This window comes from Salvelinus fontinalis, chromosome 26 (assembly GCF_029448725.1).
Source record: "Salvelinus fontinalis isolate EN_2023a chromosome 26, ASM2944872v1, whole genome shotgun sequence".
In the NCBI taxonomy this organism is placed as follows: Eukaryota; Metazoa; Chordata; class Actinopteri; order Salmoniformes; family Salmonidae; genus Salvelinus; species Salvelinus fontinalis.
Genome location: NC_074690.1, coordinates 44,283,782 through 44,305,312, shown reverse-complemented (window position 1 = coordinate 44,305,312; position 21,531 = coordinate 44,283,782). Strand labels below are relative to the sequence as shown.

The 21,531-nt window shown below is 45.6% G+C and overlaps 1 protein-coding gene across 2 annotated transcripts; it reads left to right on the top strand.

Annotated features, from left to right (window-relative positions):
* Positions 1–706: 706 nt before the first annotated feature.
* Positions 707–19,842, top strand: wdr47a (WD repeat domain 47a). 2 transcript variants are annotated; one of them, XM_055884050.1, is made up of 17 exons: positions 707–842; positions 2,885–3,054; positions 4,158–4,241; positions 4,491–4,575; positions 5,734–5,865; positions 6,551–6,727; positions 6,894–7,396; positions 9,808–9,916; positions 12,800–12,993; positions 14,728–14,997; positions 15,162–15,228; positions 16,061–16,230; positions 16,383–16,555; positions 16,822–16,992; positions 17,135–17,266; positions 17,393–17,611; positions 17,991–19,842. In XM_055884050.1, the coding sequence occupies exons 2-17, from the start codon at positions 2,897–2,899 to the stop codon at positions 18,131–18,133; spliced, it is 2,787 nt and encodes a 928-aa protein (XP_055740025.1). In that variant the 5' UTR covers positions 707–842; positions 2,885–2,896; the 3' UTR covers positions 18,134–19,842. The 2 variants fall into 2 exon arrangements, with proteins under 2 accessions (XP_055740025.1, XP_055740024.1); XM_055884049.1 differs by lacking the exon at positions 707–842 and adding an exon at positions 1,041–1,444.
* Positions 19,843–21,531: the final 1,689 nt, after the last annotated feature.

Below are 21,531 nucleotides of genomic sequence, written 5' to 3'. Positions count from 1 at the left end.
GGACACAAACGCAGGTTCTGTGCCATGAAGGTCAAAACCTCATGGAAGAGGAATAGGCTTACATGCAGGGATGAACATACCAGTGGTAAAATATCAAGATAAACCGTTTGTCATTTTGTTACAGAATTTCTCATAAAAATGTTGGTCCTTTGAATGCACCTTTACTAATACCACTAGGTATCACCTAATGATTGAGAAGTAATGCACTAGTCGTCCTCTCTTGTATTCAAGAAGAGTAACCGGAAGGCTGCTGGTTAAGAATAATAGCCTACCAGCCAGATTTACTTCTTATCACTGTCTGTCTTAATCCTCTTAAAGCCTTTTCAGGGAGCCATGTTCTTCAAGCATTTAATCAGTTTTGAACTTTCCACTGTGATTCTGCGATTAGCCTACACGCAAATGGAACACACCATCTAGTCTGAGCAGTCGAAGGCATGCGGATTAGGCCTAGCCATCCACCATCAAGTATTCTCTTGGAAGTGTCACACACCCTGACAAGTTATTATTTAATTGAAAGTGGCCTAATTGGACTTTGATGACAACTTGATGTGCATACTCAATGGATGGTAGTAGCCAGGAATGTTGATCCATAGCCAAAAGCTGTGTGGTTTTGACTTGCAAGACAAGAGATGCTTGGAGCGCCCTTGTGAAAATGCTGGGATCTGATTGGTAGACGAAGCGGTGCGCTTGACAACCGACTGGGTTGGGTAGCAGCAGCAGACTCAAGGCAAGAAAGGAAGGAGAAACAAATCGAATCAGGATCGCCGTGACAGCTACGCTTTTTCAACAACATAGAAACAAATCCAGGAGCGTGTTTTCAGCCCATGTATTTTTAGACCAAGGTGCGCTTTAAATCGCATTTGGGAGCGTGTTTGTTAATTATGCGTGAGAAGTATCGCTCCCCACCTATCCCGCCTGTGCTGCTAGCGGATGATTCCCTTCTGGAGTTTGACCTGGGGGTGTATTCATTACGCCGTGTGTTGCAAAACGTTTTGCTACAGAAACAGTTTACTCCAAACGCTGTTGAGTTTTGTCTTGTTCTTAAACGAAAGTTGTAGTTCAGTGGTCTCGCTTCAAAAAATAAATACGCGGCTGAAAGAAATTGTAACCCCGCGGAATTCACGCCACTTGAGAGCATGGAAGAATCGACTATTTGGCTCGTTCCAAACACTTCGCAGACTATTCAGATTGGAATGGCAACTCGTGGAAACAATAACATTAAAAGGAACTAGCTAGCTACAACTTCAGTTTATGAATACAACAGATTTTACGTGACGTTGAAGAGCGTTTGGAGTAAACCGTTCCTGTTGCTAAACGTTTTGCAATAGAATCGACGTAATGAACACACCCCTGACTAGCCGTTCTCTTGTCGGCTGGCTGCTTGTCATGATCTGAATCTGTTAGTGGGTTTGGGTGTGCGTTCCTGACAACATTACTCTTCGTGGTATGTAGCTACTAGCTAACATTGGCTGTTAGCTAGCTAGTTAGATAGCTTGCTAATATATCTGAGACAGCTTGTGTTGTCGTGTATTTCATAACAGGACAAGAACAGCTTGGGGTGAAGTAGCTAGCTAGTTATCTAGCAGTTAGCTAGCTAATTTGCTGTGTTGGAACCCCACCCCTAGCTGCAGTGCATAGCTTCATAGCTAGCTAGGTAGTTATAGATTGTAAATATATGTTTATTGGAACCCTCCCGTACAAGTAATACTTAGCTCATCCTTTGTTTAGGTGATACGCATAGTTTATTTGCTGTTAAATTGTTGCCGCTGCTGCCGTCATTGTCCCCAGCAGTGCACCTGGCATGATCTGCATGCGACTTGGTTGTTATTTTTCTCTTCTGAATGGCCTGTTATGCTGATTGCCAGATATCTAACAATGTTCTTTGTTGACTGCACCAAGGTCTATTTAAAAGCAGAGTGATGTAACGTTAGCATCAGTACGTTTTGAGCAACCACTTGCTTGGCCACCTTGTCAACAATGCAGGTTGCAGTGCAACACCAAGATCGCATGACTATTGACATAGCTAGTTAGCCTAACACCCCATAATAATAATAAAAAATGTTTAACCTTTATTTAACTAGGCAAGTCAGTTAATAACAAATTCTTATGTACAATGACGGTCTACCGGGGAACAGTACCGTGTTCAGGGGCAGAACGACAGATTCGACCCAGCAACCTTTCGGTTACTGGCCCAACGCTCTAGCCACTAGGCTACCTGCCGCCCCAAATTAAATGAACATCAAAACAATTCTAGTCCATAATGTTTGACTGTTTGTTACTACTTAATTAATAGCACAGCTGTGTGTGTGATTGGATTAACTCTCTACTGCAGACTTTGTACTGACACTGTCCTGCTGCTAATCACAGTAGCCAGAGAGTTGGGGCTTGATTCCATTAGGCACAATTGAGGCTTTTGTCATTTTGTCCACATTAAGTAGGTGCGCAGAGAAGTACCTATATTTCCTGTGCTTGTTTGCAGGAAGGAATTGAAATGAATTATGCTAGACTTCTTGAAAGCCTATTCAAAAGCAAGGTCAGTTGTAACAATGGTTGGCCAAGCAAAAATATTGGGAACAAAAAAAATAATTGGTTGAACACAGTGTGGCAATAACGTGACATTGTTACATTAGAAATTGATTGTTTACCAGACAGCTGGGTCAGATGAAAATATTGGGTTTTCACGGATACAGTATCTTCAACCTAGCTTCCTTTTCCTTTGAAACCCGGATGTGGGGACCTGTTCAGTCGTTTCTTTATGCCCGCTACGCTAGGTTAACCAGACAGATACTAGGCTGCCTTTCTAGGATCACCAAGAGAGCCTCCGTTTGTGGTTTGTATACTCACTCTGAGTTGTGTTGCTGGTCTATGTGTGTGGGTGTGTCAGCCCGTCGTCACCATGGCAGCAGAGGAGATCATCAATGTGAAGGAGGTGGAGATCATCAAGGTGATCCTGGACTTCCTCAACTCCAGGAAACTTCACATCAGCATGCTGGCCCTGGAGAAAGAGAGCGGAGTCATCAACGGACTCTACTCTGACGACATGCTGTTCCTCAGGTACACCTGGGTCGTATTCATTAGGCACCAACAAAAACAAAACGCAAGATTAAAACAGGGAGGGACTACCTGGATTTATCCAACAAGGATCTTTTCATTTTCAGTTGCAAAATGATTTGCTACGGTGCGCCCTAGTGAATATGACCCTGACATTAATGTTTGGGTCTTACTACATGGCTAGGTTTGGAATGACAAAGGTCTGGCTAGCCCATAGCATATCAGGACACCTCCATAAGTGTTTGCTGCAATACAACAGTTGACAGACTAATTAGACAAGATTGTTGCTGTTCAGCGTTCCAAAGCATTTTCATCAACTTCATGCAGGTTTCGTTTTTCAGTCGCATATGAATAGGTCACTGGTTGCTAAACTAATGCTGAAACACTAACAATGTTCAGAAAGTGCAGCATAATTTAATTTGTTCGTGCAATAATGATCTAGACCTCTTCTATGCTGGATTGGAGTGGACATTTGAATGTCAGCCAGCAGTGTAGACCTCTTTGGCATTCCACTCAGCTGAGTGTGTGAAATGCCTGATGGGATTGGAGTTGGACCCCTTTCACACAGAGGGCCCCCCTGTTACCTGGTGACCATTCACTGCCTGTCTTTCATCTGCCAATAAAAAAACAATCTGTTCTGTTACCGTAAGACATGGCATAGCAGGGAAATCAAATAGAGAACCCTTTGTTTATTTTTGTTCTGTTTTGTTTTTCCTGAAATGATCTGGCTAGTGTGAATAGGCTCAGAGCACGTAATAGGTGTCACAAAGACCTACATTTTACATCAGATGTATTAACTGCTAGGGGACCGGGGACAATTACCATTATCGTGATACTCGTTAGGATCGTGGAAACAAAACACAAAGCAGGTTTAACTTCTTTAGGAAAACAGCCCTAATGTTGGAAACAAACATCATTGTTGTCATCCAGAGTCACATGTATTTATTTTCCAGGCTATAGCACACACTATACAGCAGGTTTTTAAAGGACCAAAGAGTTTGGTCTGCTTTGCGTTTTTAATTTTTGCCATGGGAAAAAATATTGCCATACTGGTATCAACCCGGCCCTATAACTGACTCGCTTGTGCATTGTTTCTCTCTGTCCAGACAGCTGGTGTTGGATGGGCAGTGGGACGAGGTGCTCCAGTTCATTCAGCCGTTGGAGTGCATGGACACGTTTGACAGGAAAAGGTGAGGCATCGATACAACACTAAATTCTGTGGTCAGAAATGAACGTACGTAGTCTTGACTATGCCTGGCCATTTCTGCACTTAGCAACGCTATTATTGCCTTGTCAAACAACAACACGTTAGCCAACTGACCCCCAGGCTAGAATGTTCAGGCAGATACTGGGTTTGAATTACTTTACTGACACGTACATATACTGTAGGATGAGGCAACCCAGCACTGGGGCTATATTATATTGTTGTGCTGTCATAGGTTCCGTTACATCGTCCTGAAGCAGAAGTTTCTGGAGGCCCTGTGTGTGAACAACGCCATGTCTGCTGAGGGCGAGCCACAGCATGTGAGTCAACAGACAAAGAATAGCCCCACACACACACACACACACACACACACACACACACACACACACACACACACACACACACACACACACACACACACACACACACACTTTGTTCTAGTGTCTGTCTCTGCCCTTACATTTTCCATCTCCCTGTCTTTGTTTGTCTGTCTCCTTCTGAATGAGCAAACAAATGAGCAATGAATCCTGAGACAGTCCCGCTTTTATTTTTCCATCGAATTATTTTCTATTTCTCGCTGCTTCTTTTTCTCCTAGCCCACACACTTTCATTGAGCTTTCTCTACCCATCGTCCTATATTAGCTTAGTCACAGACAGTGTAGATGTGAATCCAGCTTGTGTAGCCTGGCTGGATTAGTCTGGGCTCCTCAAGCCAGCTGTGTCTGTGTGTATAAGTGTGTTAGGTTGTCAGCCCAGCTCTTCATGAGTTAGTGTGTAACTGTGTGTGACATGTGAGTCAGATTTAGGTCTAGGTTAAATCTCGGGAACATCTCTTTTGCACATTTATTCAAAGCAGTTCAAAGTAACACAGACCTGTTCTTATTTCTGAGGTTTCTCCTTGGACATGATAGAGATCTAAGCCCTTCTACCCTGACGTTTAGAATCTAAGGGTGGGTTGCACCAACATGGTTTAAATTAATCTAGGTTTTAAAGTGAAAATTCTATTTAGATTAGAGGAAGGATTTAATTTAACTAGGATTCATTTAAAATTAGGTTTAAAATTTGGTGCAGCAAGATTAATAGATGAGCCTTGATTTAACTCAGTTTAAGAGATAATCCATGTTGGTGCAACCCAACCTAAGCCTCAGAGAGCGATAACAGGTAGCTGCTTTTCTACAGGATCTACAGACATTCTGGGTTTATATGTTCAAAACATACTTTTTCATCCCCCCTCTGTCTCTGGGGGAATGTTGAGTTTGGAGGGAATGGGGATGGTATTGCTACATTGCCTCTAGAAATGAATAAATATGATCAAAGCGTTTTCTTTATTTATTGCAAACCTTCTAGAGTGTATCAAAGTCCTGCTACGTGTGAGAGCGTAGCATGAGTGAATCTGATGTGGCCCATAATACACTCTTTCTTTCTCTCCCCTCTACCGCTCTCTCTCTCTCTCCTCCCTTCATCCTTCTCTCCCTCAGTTGGAGTTCACCATGCAGGAGGCGGTGAAGTGTCTTCATGCTCTGGAGGAGGTCTGTCCCTCTAAAGATGACTACAGCAAGCTATGTCTGCTCCTCACCCTGCCTCGTCTCACCAACCACGCTGAGTTCAAGGCATGACACATTTTTATATTTATGGCACACTATATCATATTATAATAATATATATTATTATGATTATTATTTTATGGCATCTGACCTTCTGAATCGTACTGTTATTCTAGCACAGTGGATTGATTCGAGTACTTACTTTGAAGAAGGTTAGGTAACAGTTTACTGAAAGCAGGTATCAAAAGGAATGGAACTCTAGTCACTTTAATAATGTTTACATATCTTGCATTACTCATCTCATATGCATATACTGTTTTCTATACTATTCTAAGGTATATTAGTCCGTTCCGCTCTGACATCGCTCGTCCATATGTATAGTCTTAATTAATTCCTACTTTGATTTGTGTGTATTGGGTATATGTTGTGTAACTTCTTAGATATTACTGCACTGTCGGAGCTAGAAGCACAAGCATTTTGCTACACCTGCAATAACATCTGCTAATCACGTGTACGTGACCAATAAACTTTGATTTGAAAAGGCATTACTACATTGTTCATTGTTCTAAGCATGTATGAGCGCTTACGGTTTATTATTCTCTCATAATGCTCTATCTGATGTATTTCAATGCGGCAGTTTTCAAACCATCCCAAAATGGATCGCTCTGAGAGAACACTGAGCCATTTCTAAGGTGTCATCGTGTTTTGGGTTTTAGCTAAATGACTAAACAGCATAACGTTTCCCCTCCAGGACTGGAATCCCAGCACGGCGCGGGTGCACTGTTTCGAGGAGGCGTGCACCATGGTGTCAGAGTTCATCCCTGCAGACAGGAAGCTGAGCGAAGCGGGGTTCAGGGCCTCAGGGAACCGCCTCTTCCAGCTCCTCATTAAAGGCGTTCTGTATGAGTGCTGCGTCGAGTTCTGCCAGGTACTTACAAAGTACCTATACGATTCTATCGATGGCTTGAAAGTACTGTTTTGGTTGAATATGATGTTATGATTTCATTGCTCGCTTGATTTATATGAATTAGTCATTGATTCATTCAGTGCTTGATTGGCTGATGGATTGATGGATTGACTACCTCTGTGTCCAGAGCAAGGCGACAGGCGAGGAGATCACGGAGGGCGAGGTGCTCCTGGGGGTGGACATGCTGTGTGGGAACGGCTGTGACGACCTGGACCTGTCCTTACTGTCCTGGATGCAGAACCTGTCCCACAGCGTCTTCTCCTGCGCCTTCGAGCAGAAGCTGCTCCAGATCCACGTGGACCGCCTGGTCAAGCCCGCCAAGGCCGGCTACGCAGACCTCCTCACCCCGCTAATCAGCAAGCTGTCTCCCTACCCCTCCTCGCCCCTCCGCCGCCCCCAGTCCGCCGATGCCTACATGTCCCGCTCCCTGAACCCGGCCCTGGACGGGCTGTCCTATGGTCTGTCTGGCCAGGAGAAGAGGGGCCCTGGGGGGGACACGGCGGGGGGGAAGGGGGTGTCCCCCATGTCTCATTCCTTCGCTAACTACCACACGGGGGGCCAGAGTCTGAGCAGGAGTCTGATGCTGGAGAGCTCCGACTGCCACAGCATCTTTGAGGAGTCGCCTGAGAGGTGAGGATTCATGTAGCGCTTTTCAATATGGAGGTCGAAAAGGGTTTTCCATTGTAAGTGGGGAATTTAACTCATCTACCGTTAATGTGTAGTACCCACCTGGGTGATGCGCTCTACCTAGTCATTTTCCCCTCTAGAATAATCCCCAAACATTGGCTAAGGAGGCCAAGTAATTACATGAATTAACCTGTTTGATTTAGCCCAGACACTGGAGTAGCCTGTTGATTAGCCTGCGTGGTAGAAAACACTTGAGACTCTACTGTTGAAGGAGAAGCTCAGTGATTATCTTGAAGTTTTCTACTGCTCAATAACACTCACTTATGTGGACACTGTGACAGTAGGGAGTAGCTGAGTGACAGTAGGGAGTAGCTGAGTGACAGTAGGGCGTAGCTGGGTGACAGTAGGGCGTAGCTGGGTGACAGTAGGGCGTAGCTGGGTGACAGTAGGGCGTAGCTGGGTGACAGTAGGGCGTAGCTGGGTGACAGTAGGGCGTAGCTGGGTGACAGTAGGGCGTAGCTGAGTGACAGTAGGGCGTAGCTGAGTGACAGTAGGGCGTAGCTGAGTGACAGTAGGGCGTAGCTGAGTGACAGTAGGGCGTAGCTGAGTGACAGTAGGGCGTAGCTGAGTGACAGTAGGGCGTAGCTGAGTGACAGTAGGGCGTAGCTGAGTGACAGTAGGGCGTAGCTGAGTGACAGTAGGGCGTAGCTGAGTGACAGTAGGGCGTAGCTGAGTGACAGTAGGGCGTAGCTGAGTGACAGTAGGGCGTAGCTGAGTGACAGTAGGGATGATCTGAGTTGTGTCTGGTACATCTGTTTGTACTCTGCAACCCTCTCTCTGCACTTGCATTTCACTGTACCGTTTACACCTGCTGTATCCTGTGCACGTGATGAATACACTTGGATTCAATTTTATGTTTTGCTAACTTCATTGCTGTGATTGGTGTTGGCAAGAAAGCACAAACAGATGTGGGACTCAAATCAAATGTTATTTGTCACATGCGGGGGGCAGTGCAAATAGTCTGGGTAGCCATTTGATTAGATGTTCAGGAGTCTTATGCCTCGGGGATAGAAGCTGTTTAGAAGCCTCTTGGTCCTAGACTTGGCGCTCCGGTACTGCTTGCCATGCGGTAGCAGAGAGAACAATCTATGACTAGGGTGGCTGGGGTCTTTGACAATTTTTAGAGCCTTCCTCTGACACCGCCTGTATAGAGGTCCTGGATTGCAAAAAGCTTGGCCCCGGTAATGTACTGGGACGTACGCACCTCACTCTGTAGTGCTTTGCGGTCGGAGGCCGAGCAGTTGCCACACCAGGCAGTGATGCATCCCGTCAGGATGCTCTCGATGCTGCAGCTGTAGAACCTTTTAAGGATCTGAGGCATGACAAATCTTTTCAGTCTCCTGAGGGGGAATAGGTTTTGTTGTGCCCTCTTCAGGACTGTCTTGGTGTGCTTGGACAATGTTAGTTTGTTGGTGATGTGGACGCCAAGGAACTTGAAGCTCTCAACCTGCTCCACTACAGCCCTGTCGATGAGAATGGGGGTGTGCTCGGTCCTCCATTTCCTGTAGTCCACAATCATCTCCTTTTGTCTTGATCACGTTGAGGAAGAGGTTGTTGCCTGGCACCACCCGGTCAGATCTCTGACCTCCTCCCAATAGGCTGTCTTGTTGGTGATCACTGTTGTGTCATCGGCAAACTTAGTGGTGGTGTTGGAGTCGTGCCTGGCCGTGCAGTCATGGGTGAACATGGAGTACAGGAGGGGACTGAGCACACACCCCTGAGGTGCCCCTGTGTTGAGGATCAGCGTGACAGATGTGTTGTTACCTACCCTTACCACCTGGGGGAGGCCCGTCAGGAAGTCCAGGATCCAGTTGCAGAGGAAGATGTTTAGTCCCAGGGTCCTTAGCTTAGTGATGAGCTTTGTGGGCACTATGGTGTTGTACGCTGAGCTGTAGACAATGAATAGCATTCTCACATAGGTGTTCCTTTTGTCCAGGTGGAAAAGGGCAGTGTGGAGTGCAATAGAGATGGCATCCTCTGTGGATTTGTTGGGGCGGTATGCAAATTTGAGTGTGTCTTGCACCACTAGGAGCTCCGCCTCTGGATGAGCGTTTTCCTGTTTGTTAATGGCGGTATACAGCTCATTGAGTGCGGTTTTAGTGCCAGCATCGATCTGTGGTGGTATGTAGACAGTTACGAAAAATACAGATAAACTCTCTAGGTAGATAGTGTGGTCTACAGCTTATCATGAGATACTCTACCTCAGGTAAGCAAAACCTCGAGACTTCCTTAGATATCGTGCACCAGCTGTCGTTTACAAATATACATAGACCGCCACCCCTTGTCTTACCAGAGGCTAGTCAGGTAGTCCATAGAGCAGTAGTTCATGTAGTCTCTCTGGTTCTTCTTCCTAGCTCCAGGACGGACACGCCCGTGGATAAGATGATGAGTTCGGGCACCCTGCGACCTGACTCCGCCCCTGGAGAGGATGCCCCGTCACCAGGCTCTGCACAGAGGAACGAGGTAAAACACCTGATGGAGGAGAGGAAGATGAGATGTAGTAACCAGGTCTGTCTTGCAAAATATACAGATTTCTAGAAAATACATTTGAAGTCGGAAGTTTACATACACTTAGATTGGAGTCATTAAAACTTGTTTTTCAACCCCTCCACAAATTTCTTGTAAACAAACTATAGTTTTGGCAAGTTGGTTAAGACATCTACTTTGTGCATGACACAAGTCATTTTTCCAACAATTGTTTACAGACAGATTATTTCACTTATAATTCACGGTATCACAATTCCAGTGGGTCAGAAGTTTACATACACTAAGTTGACTGTGCCTTTAAACAGCTTGGAAAATTCCAGAAAATGATGTCATGGCTTTAGAAGCTTCTGATTGGCTAATTGACATCCTGTGGATGTATTTCAAGGCCTACCTTCAAACTCAGTGCCTCTTTGCTTGACATCATGGGAAAATCAAAAGAAATCAGCCATGACCTCAGAAAAATAATTGTAGACCTCCACAAGTCTGGTTCATCCTTGGGAGCAATTTCCAAACGCATGAAGGTACCACGTTAATCTATACAAACAATAGTACGCAAGTATAAACACCATGGGACCACGCAGCTGTCATACCGCTCAGGAAGGAGACACGTTCCTTCTCCTAGAGATGAACGTACTTTGGTGCGAAAAGTGCAAATCGATCCCAGAACAACAGCAAAGGACCTTGTGAAGATGCTGGAGGAAACAGGTACAAAAGTATCTATATCCACAGTAAAATGAGTCCTATATCGACATAACCTGAAAGGCCGCTCAGCAAGGAAGAAGCCACTGCTCCAAAACCGCCATAAAAAAGCCAGACTACGGTTTGGAACTGCACATAAGGACAAAGATTGTACTTTTTAGAGAAATATCCTCTGGTCTGATGAAAGAAAAATAGAACTGTTTGGCCATAATGACCATCGTTATGTTTGGAGGAAAAAGGGGGAGGCTTGCAAGCCGAAGGACACCATCCCAACCGTGAAGCACGGGTGTGGCAGCATCATGTTGTGGGGGTGCTTTGCTGCAGGAAGGACTGGTGCACTTCACAAAATAGATGGCATCATGAGGGAGGAAAATTATGTAGATATATTGAAGCAACATCTCAAGACATCAATCAGGAAGTTAAAGCTTGGTTGCAAATGGGTCTTCCAAATGGACAATGACCCCAAGCATACTTCCAAAGTTGTGGCAAAATGGCTTAAGGACAGCAAAGTCAAGGTATTGGAGTGGCCATCACAAAGCCCTGACCTCAATCCTATAGAAAATGTGTGGGCAGAACTAAAAAAGTGTGTGCGAGCAAGGAGGCCTACAAACCTGACTCAGTTACCCCAGCTCTGTCAGGAGGAATGGGCCAAAATTCACCCAAATTATTGTGGGAAGCTTGTGGAAGGCTACCCAAAACATTTGACCCAAGTTAAACAATTTAAAGGCAATGCTACCAAATACTAATTGAGTGTATGTAAATCTGACCCACTGGGAATTGATGAAAGAAATAAAAGCTGAAATAAATAATTATGTTATTATGACATTTCACGCTCTTAAAATAAAGTGGTGATCCTAACTGACCTGAGACAGGGAATTTTTTCTAGGATTAAATGTCAGGAATTGTGAAAAACTGAGTTTAAATGTATTTGGCTAAAGTGTATGATAACTTCCGACTTCACCTGTAAGTGCATGAGATGGAAACAATTTTTACCTAGTTCCAACAAACTCTGGAGTTGTCTTCTCTGCTGATGTGTATGGATTATGGTTGTGGATTGTGGAGAGGATTACTTTCAAAAATGGTGGCCTTCTCCCTCAGTCTAAATATAGGCCGGACTTAGAGGTGTGTGTGTGTGTGTGAGACTCACTGAGTCATCGACCGTCTGGGGCTTACAGGGCCTGAATTACAGCCAAGAGACATGTCACCTGCCCTGCTCTTTCTCTCTCTCTCTATCTCTGTCTTGTCCTCTCACATGAGTTACAGTACAGCCCAAAGGACACTAGTCCCCTGACTCCACTCCAACTCTAGCCTTCGAAGAGATCAGACTGTGTGAATTAACAGCCCTGCTCTGCCATGTCACCTGGGAGACTGATCAACAGACCAGGAGCAGAATGGGAAATTAGACTGTGTGATTTCACCTTCAGATGAGAGACTGGTTTGTGGGTCCCTCTGCCACACTGTGTGTGTGTGTGTGTGTGTGTGTGTGTGTGTGTGTGTGTGTGTGTGTGTGTGTGTGTGTGTGTGTGTGTGTGTGTGTGTGTGTGTGTGTGTGGTTATTGGATTTCACACTGGCCGTGGTCCCTGTGTCAACGAGGGTGAGGGATGGCAATGCATCTCATGAACGGCTTATTTCTTCCAACCCTCTCTCTCTTTCCCTCGGCATCTCCCTCATCTTTGGCACGCTGGCCCCTGGTCAGTGTGTAAGTTAATGCCTGTCAGATGGGCACTGCAGAGGGGCACCGTGAGGGAAGTTGTCTGTCCTCAGGCCTATGACACACCGTCTTTTCCTCTCTCTCTCTGAAGTTACAGAGGGAAGGGGTGTGGGGTCAATGCTGGCTTTGAATGTGAATGGCAGTATGCAAGAAGTTGGCTGTACTTCAAACAATTATGAATTTGGTTTATTTTAGTATGGTGTGTGTGTGACTACTGAGAAGTTGGGAGGGTTTTACCAGGAGTGTGTGTCGGTGTATGTACAGTGCATTCCGCAAGTATTCAGACCCCTTGACTTTTTCCCCACATGTTATTACGTTACAGCCTTATTGTAAAATGGATTAAATAAAAATCAATCTCATCAATTTACACACAATACCACATAATGACAAAGTGAAAACCGGTTGTATGTGTGACGATATGTTCACTGTGTGTGTCTTACCACCTCAGCTGCATGACTCGACAGAGAAGTTTGAGGAGTTTTACCGCCAGCGTCTGAGAGTGCAGCAGCACCTGGAGCAGAAGCAGCAGCAGAGACAACTCTACCAGCAGATGCTTCTGGAGGGAGGGGTACAACACAGTGACCAGCCAGCCCCCGGGACAGACGCCACACAGCACAGCCTCACTGAGACGTTCCTCAACAGGTTAGCGATTGGAATGTGGACACACACACACCCTCACACACACAGCACAGGACTTCAGGTCGTCAACAGGTCAGATCGCCCATGACTGCACAGCACAAAGTCTGAAACCAACATAACAAACATGAGGTTGCCTTGATTGTCTGTGGTTTGATGAGTTGCCATTTCGTCCTAAACCTTGTAATGACTCTCCTGTTGGACTGCTCTATCTGTGGCAGACCACATTCTGTCAGATGTTAAATTATGTCATGTAGTTCCTTCATGTGACGAATGGAATAAGGGTTGTTGCTAAACATATTGTTTAATTTAAGCACGATTGCCTCAGACATTTGCAAAAAAAAATTTAAAAAAATTGGCCGATTTTAGAACACACAGACCCCTCCCTGTACAGCCCATGGCTTCGGCCTAACACGAGGCAACGGAAAGACACGTGTTAAATCCCCAGAATTCAGGACAGTCTGGGTTCAGCGTGACACAAAAATATGGGAACATTTTGAATCTAGTTAAAATAGGAAAGGACAAAGAAAGATCCCAAGAGAGCTGTGGAGACACTAAGGATGTCATTATGCCCTGACCTTATAAATAATGCGGGTGGGGGGGTGGGGGGGGAGAAGGGTTAGATAGGGAGAGATCAAAAGGGCTTTGTCCTACTGATGCACACCGCAGTCTAGAAGGGAGGGCATTAGTGATGGGTCGTTCGCGAACAATCCGATCCTTTTGGTGATCGCCTGGAACCGAATCACATCTGTGAATGCGCCGTTCATTAGGCTCCCCGATTTGCATACTGCTTCTTGAGCCCCAAACAGCGGTGATCTGTCGGTAAGTTCTAGAAACATGAAGGTGGTTATTCCTCACTGGGAAGAGGTGAGAGCCTCATTCTGTTCCACGCAAAATGGTGTTAAAAAAAAAAAAACTTCCCTTTTATTGCAAGAGATGTAATTTTGTCAGGTAAAATGTATTCGAACTCAGGTATACAATCTGACATAATGGTAGGCAACCTTTTTCTGCTTACATTAGAAATGTGCTATTTTTCAGGGTTTTGATTTAAAAAATAATAATTTACTACTGAACGAAGAGTCGTTTCGGAGCCAAATGAACAGCTAATTTAGATGAGCGGAGCCAAAAGATTTGGACTGCCAATCACTGGAGAGCATGGCCTGACCCTATGATGTCATCTCGACTATAGTGAAACCACAGGTCAATGAGAGAATCTAAAAAAACCTGGATGTGACTGTTGTATTGTTTTGTTGGACAAAACTGCTGACTAATGCTTAGAGATACAGATGACTTGACATACTGGTGTTTTTCTCAGTAACAGGTTCTGAAACGGGACGTTGGTTTGTGTGTGTTGGGGGGAGGTGCTGATGGTGGTGGTGTTGCAGGTTGGTGATGATTAATGATTGGGTGTATAGTGGAGCTGAGTCTGGTACCCCAGATGGAGCAGGGTGTGCCTAGGGGTTGAGGGGGGGGGGGGGGGGGGTGGAGGAAGCCACAAGGGACCCCTTATTGTCACCCCCCCCCCCCCCCGCCTGCTGCTCCTCTCTGTTCTTTATGAACGGTCTTTACTGTCCTGAGCACCAGCTGCTCCTGTGGTACCTGCTCCGTGTGTCTCTGGAGCAGAGCCAGACTCCGACTGTCATCATCCAACATATTTAAATGACTGACATTATTAAAAAGACAGAGGTGTCTCTGGCTCTGTCCTGTCTGTGTATTAACCTGTGTGTTCTGTCTACCCAGGTCTATTCAGAAGCTGGAGGAGTTGAATGTTGGGATGGAGAGTCTCGAGGAGGATGTCCAGTCTCTGGCCCAGCAGTGCAATGGTACGGGCCCCTCTCCCGAGAACAGCAATATCGGTGACCCCGTAGGCTTGACCCCTGACCCCGCCGTGACCCTGACCCCCAAGCAGGGCCAGCCCCATGGAGGAGGGGTGGTCAGCAGCACCCCACAACGCACCGCAGCGGGTCGGGGGGTACCCCCACCGAACGAATCCCCCGTGGTCTCCCAGAGGTGAGCAACGTGTGTGTGTGTGTGTGTGTGTGTGTGTGTGTGTGTGTGTGTGTGTGATACACACACGTCTGTATGGCAGGTTTGTATACATTTTGTTGATGTGTTTGTCTTTGTGTACATACACGGGGTAATGTACTAATGTGTTGTATCTGTGTGTGGTCTAGTCCTCAAGTAGCCGGACAGCCTTCCGCATTAGACGACTCACCAGGAGCCCTAACTCGGAGTAAGGAGGTAGGTTCCTATCCCCTTCTCTTTCGTACGTACACCCACAGTCTGTCTAACCTCCCACTGTAGGCTTAGTACAACTCTTTAGGAGTGAGAGGCATTGGGGCGGCAGGTATCCTAGTGGTTAGAGCTTTGGGCCAGTAACCGAAAGGTTGCTGGATCGAATCCCCGAGCTGACAATCTGTCGTTCTGCCCCTGAACAAGGCAGTTAATCCACTGTTCCCGGTAGGCCGTTATTGTAAAATAAGAATTTGTTCTTAACAGACTTCCCTTGTTAAGTAAATCAAAAAAAATCAAAAAAAATAGTATCAATTCAGTGTATCCACTGAGGTCATGCACAGTAATCCTAGATTATGCACTGTGATGAGTGGAGATTAAATCCATCAGATTATAGTTAGACCGGCAGCGATAAAGGGTATTCCATGTTGGCATGAGCTGTTGGCTCTATTTCAGAATAATAGCATAGAAGATCAACCCAGATTACACTGGTAATTATGTTAAACCCATTGCCCTTGTATATGTGCGGGCAGTTCTGTGTGTGTGTAAAAAACATTGTAAAAAAAATAGTTTTTATTATTTTATTTAACCTTTATTTAAGTCAGTTAAGAAGAAATTCTTATTTACAATGACGGCCTACACCGGTCAAACCCGGATGACTCTGGACCAATTGTGCCCCGCCATGTGGGACTCCCAATCACGGCCGGATGTGATACAGCCTGGACCTTCTTAATCTGGATACCCCAGATGCACCGCTCTGCTGACGGGCTAAAAAGCACTTGCCTGGGTCAAGTGGGATATCTTCATTCTCATCCCGAATGTTTGTTTGTGTGTGTTGCAGGGGGACAACGGGGACAAGCCCAAGGCCCTGTTTGTAGCTGTGAACACCCTGGAGGACACTCAGGCAGTGCGCGCTGTAGCCTTCCACCCCACGGGGGCGCTGTACGCTGTCGGTTCCAACTCTAAGACGCTACGCGTGTGTGCCTACCCAGATGCACCGCTGGACACCAGGTAACACGCACACACAGCCTAATAACTAATCATTCCTGAAATGGTGGATATCTACTGTTCAATTCCTTTGCGAGGTATTCCGCTGTAATGGAACTTAAGCTTTTATCTCTCTCCGCTCGCTCTCTCTCACTCACCCCCTTTCCTTCCCTCAGTGGGGTGTCGGGTATGACCAAGCAGCCGGAGGTTCGTTTTAAGAGGAATAAGCACCATAAAGGTTCTATCTACTGTGTGGCCTGGAGTCACTGTGGAAAGCTACTAGCCACCGGCTCCAATGACAAATATGTCAAAGTCCTGCCCTTCAGTGCCGAGACCTGCAACGCCACAGGTAAACTCAATACAGAGTTTCATATCCGTTAGAAATCCATTCGATTCAAAGGTTGGGAATCTATAACATTTAAATCTACTCTATACTCGCGTTGGGATCAATTCAGTTTATATCCTGAAATGTAATTCATCTCCTGAAATGACTGAATTAAATTGGAATTTACTCAATATACACCTGACAATGAAAGTTCCAGTTCTCTTGATTTCAGTTCGGTACACTCTCTCGCTCTCGCTCTCTCGCTCTCTCGCTCTCTCGCTCTCTCTCAGGTCCAGACCTTGAGTTCAGTATGCATGATGGGACCGTCAGAGACCTGGCATTCATGGAGGGACCAGAGAGTGGAGGGGCCATCCTGATCAGTGCCGGAGCCGGAGACTGTAACATCTACACTACTGACTGTCAGAGAGGACAGGGCCTACACGCTCTCAGTGGACACACAGGTACACACACAGACACACAAACACTCATTTTTGCGTTGCACTCATGTCCTACTTAGTTAATCATCGTTATTCCTAAATGGGAAAATAAAGGCTTCGGTGAGAGTGCAATGTGAGACTGATGGGTCCGTATGTTTATCCTCAGGTCACGTTCTGTCTCTGTATACGTGGGGAGGGTGGATGATAGCGTCAGGCTCTCAGGATAAGACTGTGAGGTTCTGGGACCTGAGAATACCCACTTGTGTTAGAGTGGTGGGCACTGCCTTCCATGGATCAGGTTGGTACTGCTACCCTACACACGAAAAAACAGACCCACACACATTTATGACACATACTTAGTAGTCTCTCTCCCTCTTCCCCCTCCGTCTAATATTATTTTTTTTATTTTCTCTCCCCCTCTCAGGCAGTCCCGTTGCCTCGGTAGCGGTTGACCCTAGCGGTCGTCTCCTAGCGACGGGACAGGAGGACAGCGGCTGTATGCTCTATGACATCAGAGGGGGGCGCGTTGTGCAGACGTACCGGCCCCACTCCAGCGACGTGCGCTCCGTTAGGTTCTCCCCCGGGGCACACTACCTGCTCACTGGTTCCTACGACACCAAGGTCATGATCAGCAACCTGCAAGGTAAGGAAGACATCTAGGGAAGATCTCAATTGCCTACTCTTCGCATCCTCACTCCTCGTTTCCTTCTGAGTGGCCGTTAGAGGAGAAGGTCACAGGGAAGGGACCGCCGGCTTTCTCACCCAATGGGTTTTGAGAAGGAGACAAAAAGAGGGCACGAGGAGTATGCAATTGAGTTCTTCCCCTTGTCACTGAATAGTCTGGGTGTGTTGTTCAACTGTGTAATTGTTAGTTGTGTAACTGCGCGTTAGTAGTTTTACCGAAGCACAAAGAAGCTAGTGAAGTATTTTATTTGTTTAAGCTGCTATCAATGACTTGGACTCAGAAGTCATTTGTGCCCTTTGTACTCACAATATATTGAAATGTGTGTTTGTCTCTGTAGGTGACTTGACGAAGCCGTTGCCCCTGACTCTGGTAGGGGAGCACGGTGACAAGGTGATCCAGTGCAGGTGGCACACACACGACCTGTCCTTCCTCTCCTCCTCCGCTGACCGCACCGTCACACTCTGGACACACAACACCTAACACACACACACGACCTGTCCTTCCTCTCCTCCTCCGCTGACCGCACCGTCACACTCTGGACACACAACACCTAACAGACACACACTCACGCAACACAACCCGTAAAACACACAAACCCTAACATGCACATAGCTCGCGAACACACACAAATATAGACACACAAACACAACCCCTAAGTCACATATAGTGGACATGCGTAACCCGTAATACACAACCTGGACACACATATGCACCCTTTTCCTTACACTCTTTTCCCTCTTGCAACAAACAGGACAGTTTGTCCCGCTGTACATTTGGTTGTGTGGCTGTCTGTGGGTATCTTTTGGCTGTATTTAGGTTTGATTTCGTATCCTGCTCAGCTCCCCTCAACATCACTGCTTCTGTGAACAACTCTCACTTTAGCAAATGCATCCCCTAGTTGTGTGTGTGAGTGAAATGGGGAGAGTGGAAAAAGTGCACCAACTGACCCTCCCCTTCGCTCGCTCTATCACTCCATTCCTCCACTCATCCCATGACTCTTCACATTTTCATCTACAAATGATACATCTACTCCATCATGTTTTGAATAAGGAGAGGGATGTTTTGCTATAGTGCATTGTCTCATATGGTGCCTTGAGTTATCCAGTCTCCCAATACAGAAACCCATGTGGGTCCCTCTCCATTTCAGGGTCAAAAAGATTTAAGTTTTCTGTGAGCTCTTTTCAAGAACAAATTGACATTCCTAATTAGTTTGCACAGTCAGTGTTTTTGTCGCAGCGTGTGTTACTACGCTGCTATTAGTTGAGAAGAAACCATGGCAACGATGTTGCGATCTAAACTGCTGACAATATATCAGGTGCTCCTTGCCGGAGTTGTAATCTGTTGCATTGGTCGATCAATTAGCTATCGCTTAGCTAATTGACAATTAGCTTAGCTGTTGTCAATACTACTACTGTGGGAGTTTCTGATGTCTAACGTTGCCGTGCAAGTCTGCCCGCCGCATTTCTGCTTCAGGCTTTGTAAATATCGGAGACAAAAATGTGTACATTTGCTTGTACGTTTTTAATGTTGAATCAGTGTTTGGTGCAAAATGCTGTCTTCAGACAGTTGTTATGGTGTTTTTTTGCTACGGCTTGCCTGCAAATAGGAAATGATAAAATAGTTGTTTTATATCGACATGGAAAGGGAATAACAGATCTACTTTTTGGCTTGGCCAGCTTCAGTGTACGGTTAAGCAACCCTCCCTGTGTAGTGTAGCTTTGCTTTCATCTGCAATGTTACTGGTTGCCACCTAGATGGCAGGCTCTGTCTATTTCGAAAGGGAGTAGTTTATAGCACAATATCTTATCAAATTATAAACCCGTATTGACGGTGTTTTGCGTTTCTTACTTTCAGTTTCCGTATTTTGCACTTTGTCACTAGACCCACCATTTAATACAGTTTTGTTTGATTTGTCAAAAAATCAGGCTTGAGTTTTAGGCTTTGTTCTTTGTGTACAGATTCTCATTTTAAATTAAAAGGCCAAACTAATAAATAGATGTATTTATTTATCTTTTATTTTAAAATTGTATTGTAATATAGGCATCCTTTTCTGTTGATATGAAATTAGATAGTGTTTCTGGTATGTAGCTTTTCTAAACCTTGTTTTAAGTGACTAAGAGAAATGAATAGAGCTTATTGAAGTGTGATCGCTGCTGTGGTATCTAAATAAAATCCTCTTTGACATTTCATACTGAACTTGTGTGATCTGTGATGTCCTTCGTAATAAAGTGAAATCATGATATCATAAACTCAGCAAAAAAAGAAACGTCCCTTTTTCAGGACCCTGTCTTTTAAAGATCATTTGTAAAAATCCAAATAACTTCACAGATCTTCATTGTAAAGGGTTTAAACACTGTTTCCCATGCTTGTTCAATGAACCATAAACAATTAATGAACATGCACCTGTGGAACGGTCGTTAAGACACTTAACAGCTTACAGACGGTAGGCAATTAAGGTCACAGTTATGAAAACGTAGGACACTAAAGGAGCCTTTCTACTGACTGAAAAACACCAAAAGAAAGATGCCCAGCGTCCCTGCTCATCTGCGAGAACGTGCCTTAGGCATTCTGCAAGGACGCATGAGGACTTCTGAGGACTGCAGATGTGGCCAGGGCAATAAATTGCAATGTCCGTACTGCGATACGCCTAAGACAGCGCTACAGGGAGACAGGATGGACAGTTGATCGTCCTCGCAGTGGCAGACCACGTGTAACAACACCTGCACAGGATTGGTACATCCGAACATCACACCTGTGGGACAGGTACAGGATGGTAACAACTGCCCGAGTTACACCAGGAACGCACAATCCCTCCATCAGTGCTCAGACTGTCCGCAATAGGCTGAGAGAGGCTAGACTGAGGGCTTGTAGGTCTGTTGTGAGGCAGGTCCTCACCAGACATCACCGGCAACAACGTCGCCTATGGGCACAAACCCATCGGTACTGGACCAGACAGGACTGGCAAAAAGTGCTTTTCACTGACGAGTCGCGGTTTTGTCTCAGCAGGGGTGATGGTCGGATTTGCGTTTATCGTCGAAGGAATGAGCGTTACACCGAGGCCTGTACTCTGGAGCTGGATCGAGGTGGAGGGTCCGTCATGGTCTGGGGCGGTGTCACAGCATCATCGGACTGAGCTTGTTGTCATGTCAGGCAATCTCAACACTGTGTGTTCCAGGGAAGACCTCCTCATCCCATTGTGCAAGTCTGGGACGTGTTGTATCGGAGGGGAGGGCTAGGGCCATTCCCCCCAGAAATGTCCGGAACTTGCAGGTGCCTTGGAAGTGTGGGGTAACATCTCACAGCAAGAACTGGCAAATCTGGTGCAGTCCACGAGGAGGAGATGCACTGCAGTACTTAGTATCTGGTGTGGCCACCAGCTGCATTGACTGTTACTTTTGATTTTGACCCCCCCCCTGTTTGTTCAGGGACACATTATTCAATTTCTGTTAGTCACATGTCTGTGGAACTTGTTCAGTTTGTCTCATTTGTTGAATCGTGTTATGTTCATACAAATATGTACACGTTAAGTTTGCTGAAAATAAACGCAGTTGACAGTGAGAGGACGTTTCTTTTTTTTGCTGAGTTTATAAATATGCAATGGCATATTGATGCAAATAAAGCCTTTAAGTCCGGGAAATCTCCAGGGCTGGATGGTATACCAGTCGAGGTATACCAAACCTTTTGTGATGTACTCAGAGGACCGTTATTAGCATGTTTTAACCACTCCTATGAAAATGGTAGATTATAAAATACTCAACAAGAAGGTCTGATTTCATTATTACTGAAACAGGACCCAAGGGGTAAATAAAGATCGACCTTTAAAAAAAAATGAGGCCCCTTTACACTTCAATGGTGTGATGCACAAATACTAGAAAATG

Excerpts from the sequence above, each read along its gene's own strand:
- wdr47a (XM_055884050.1), top strand. The coding sequence starts at position 2,897 with ATGGCAGCAGAGGAGATCATCAATGTGAAGGAGGTGGAGATCATCAAG. Across the intron at positions 7,397-9,807 it reads TTTGAGGAGTCGCCTGAGAG|CTCCAGGACGGACACGCCCG; the intron begins GTGAGGATTCAT and ends TCTTCTTCCTAG. Across the intron at positions 15,229-16,060 it reads CCCTAACTCGGAGTAAGGAG|GGGGACAACGGGGACAAGCC; the intron begins GTAGGTTCCTAT and ends TGTGTGTTGCAG.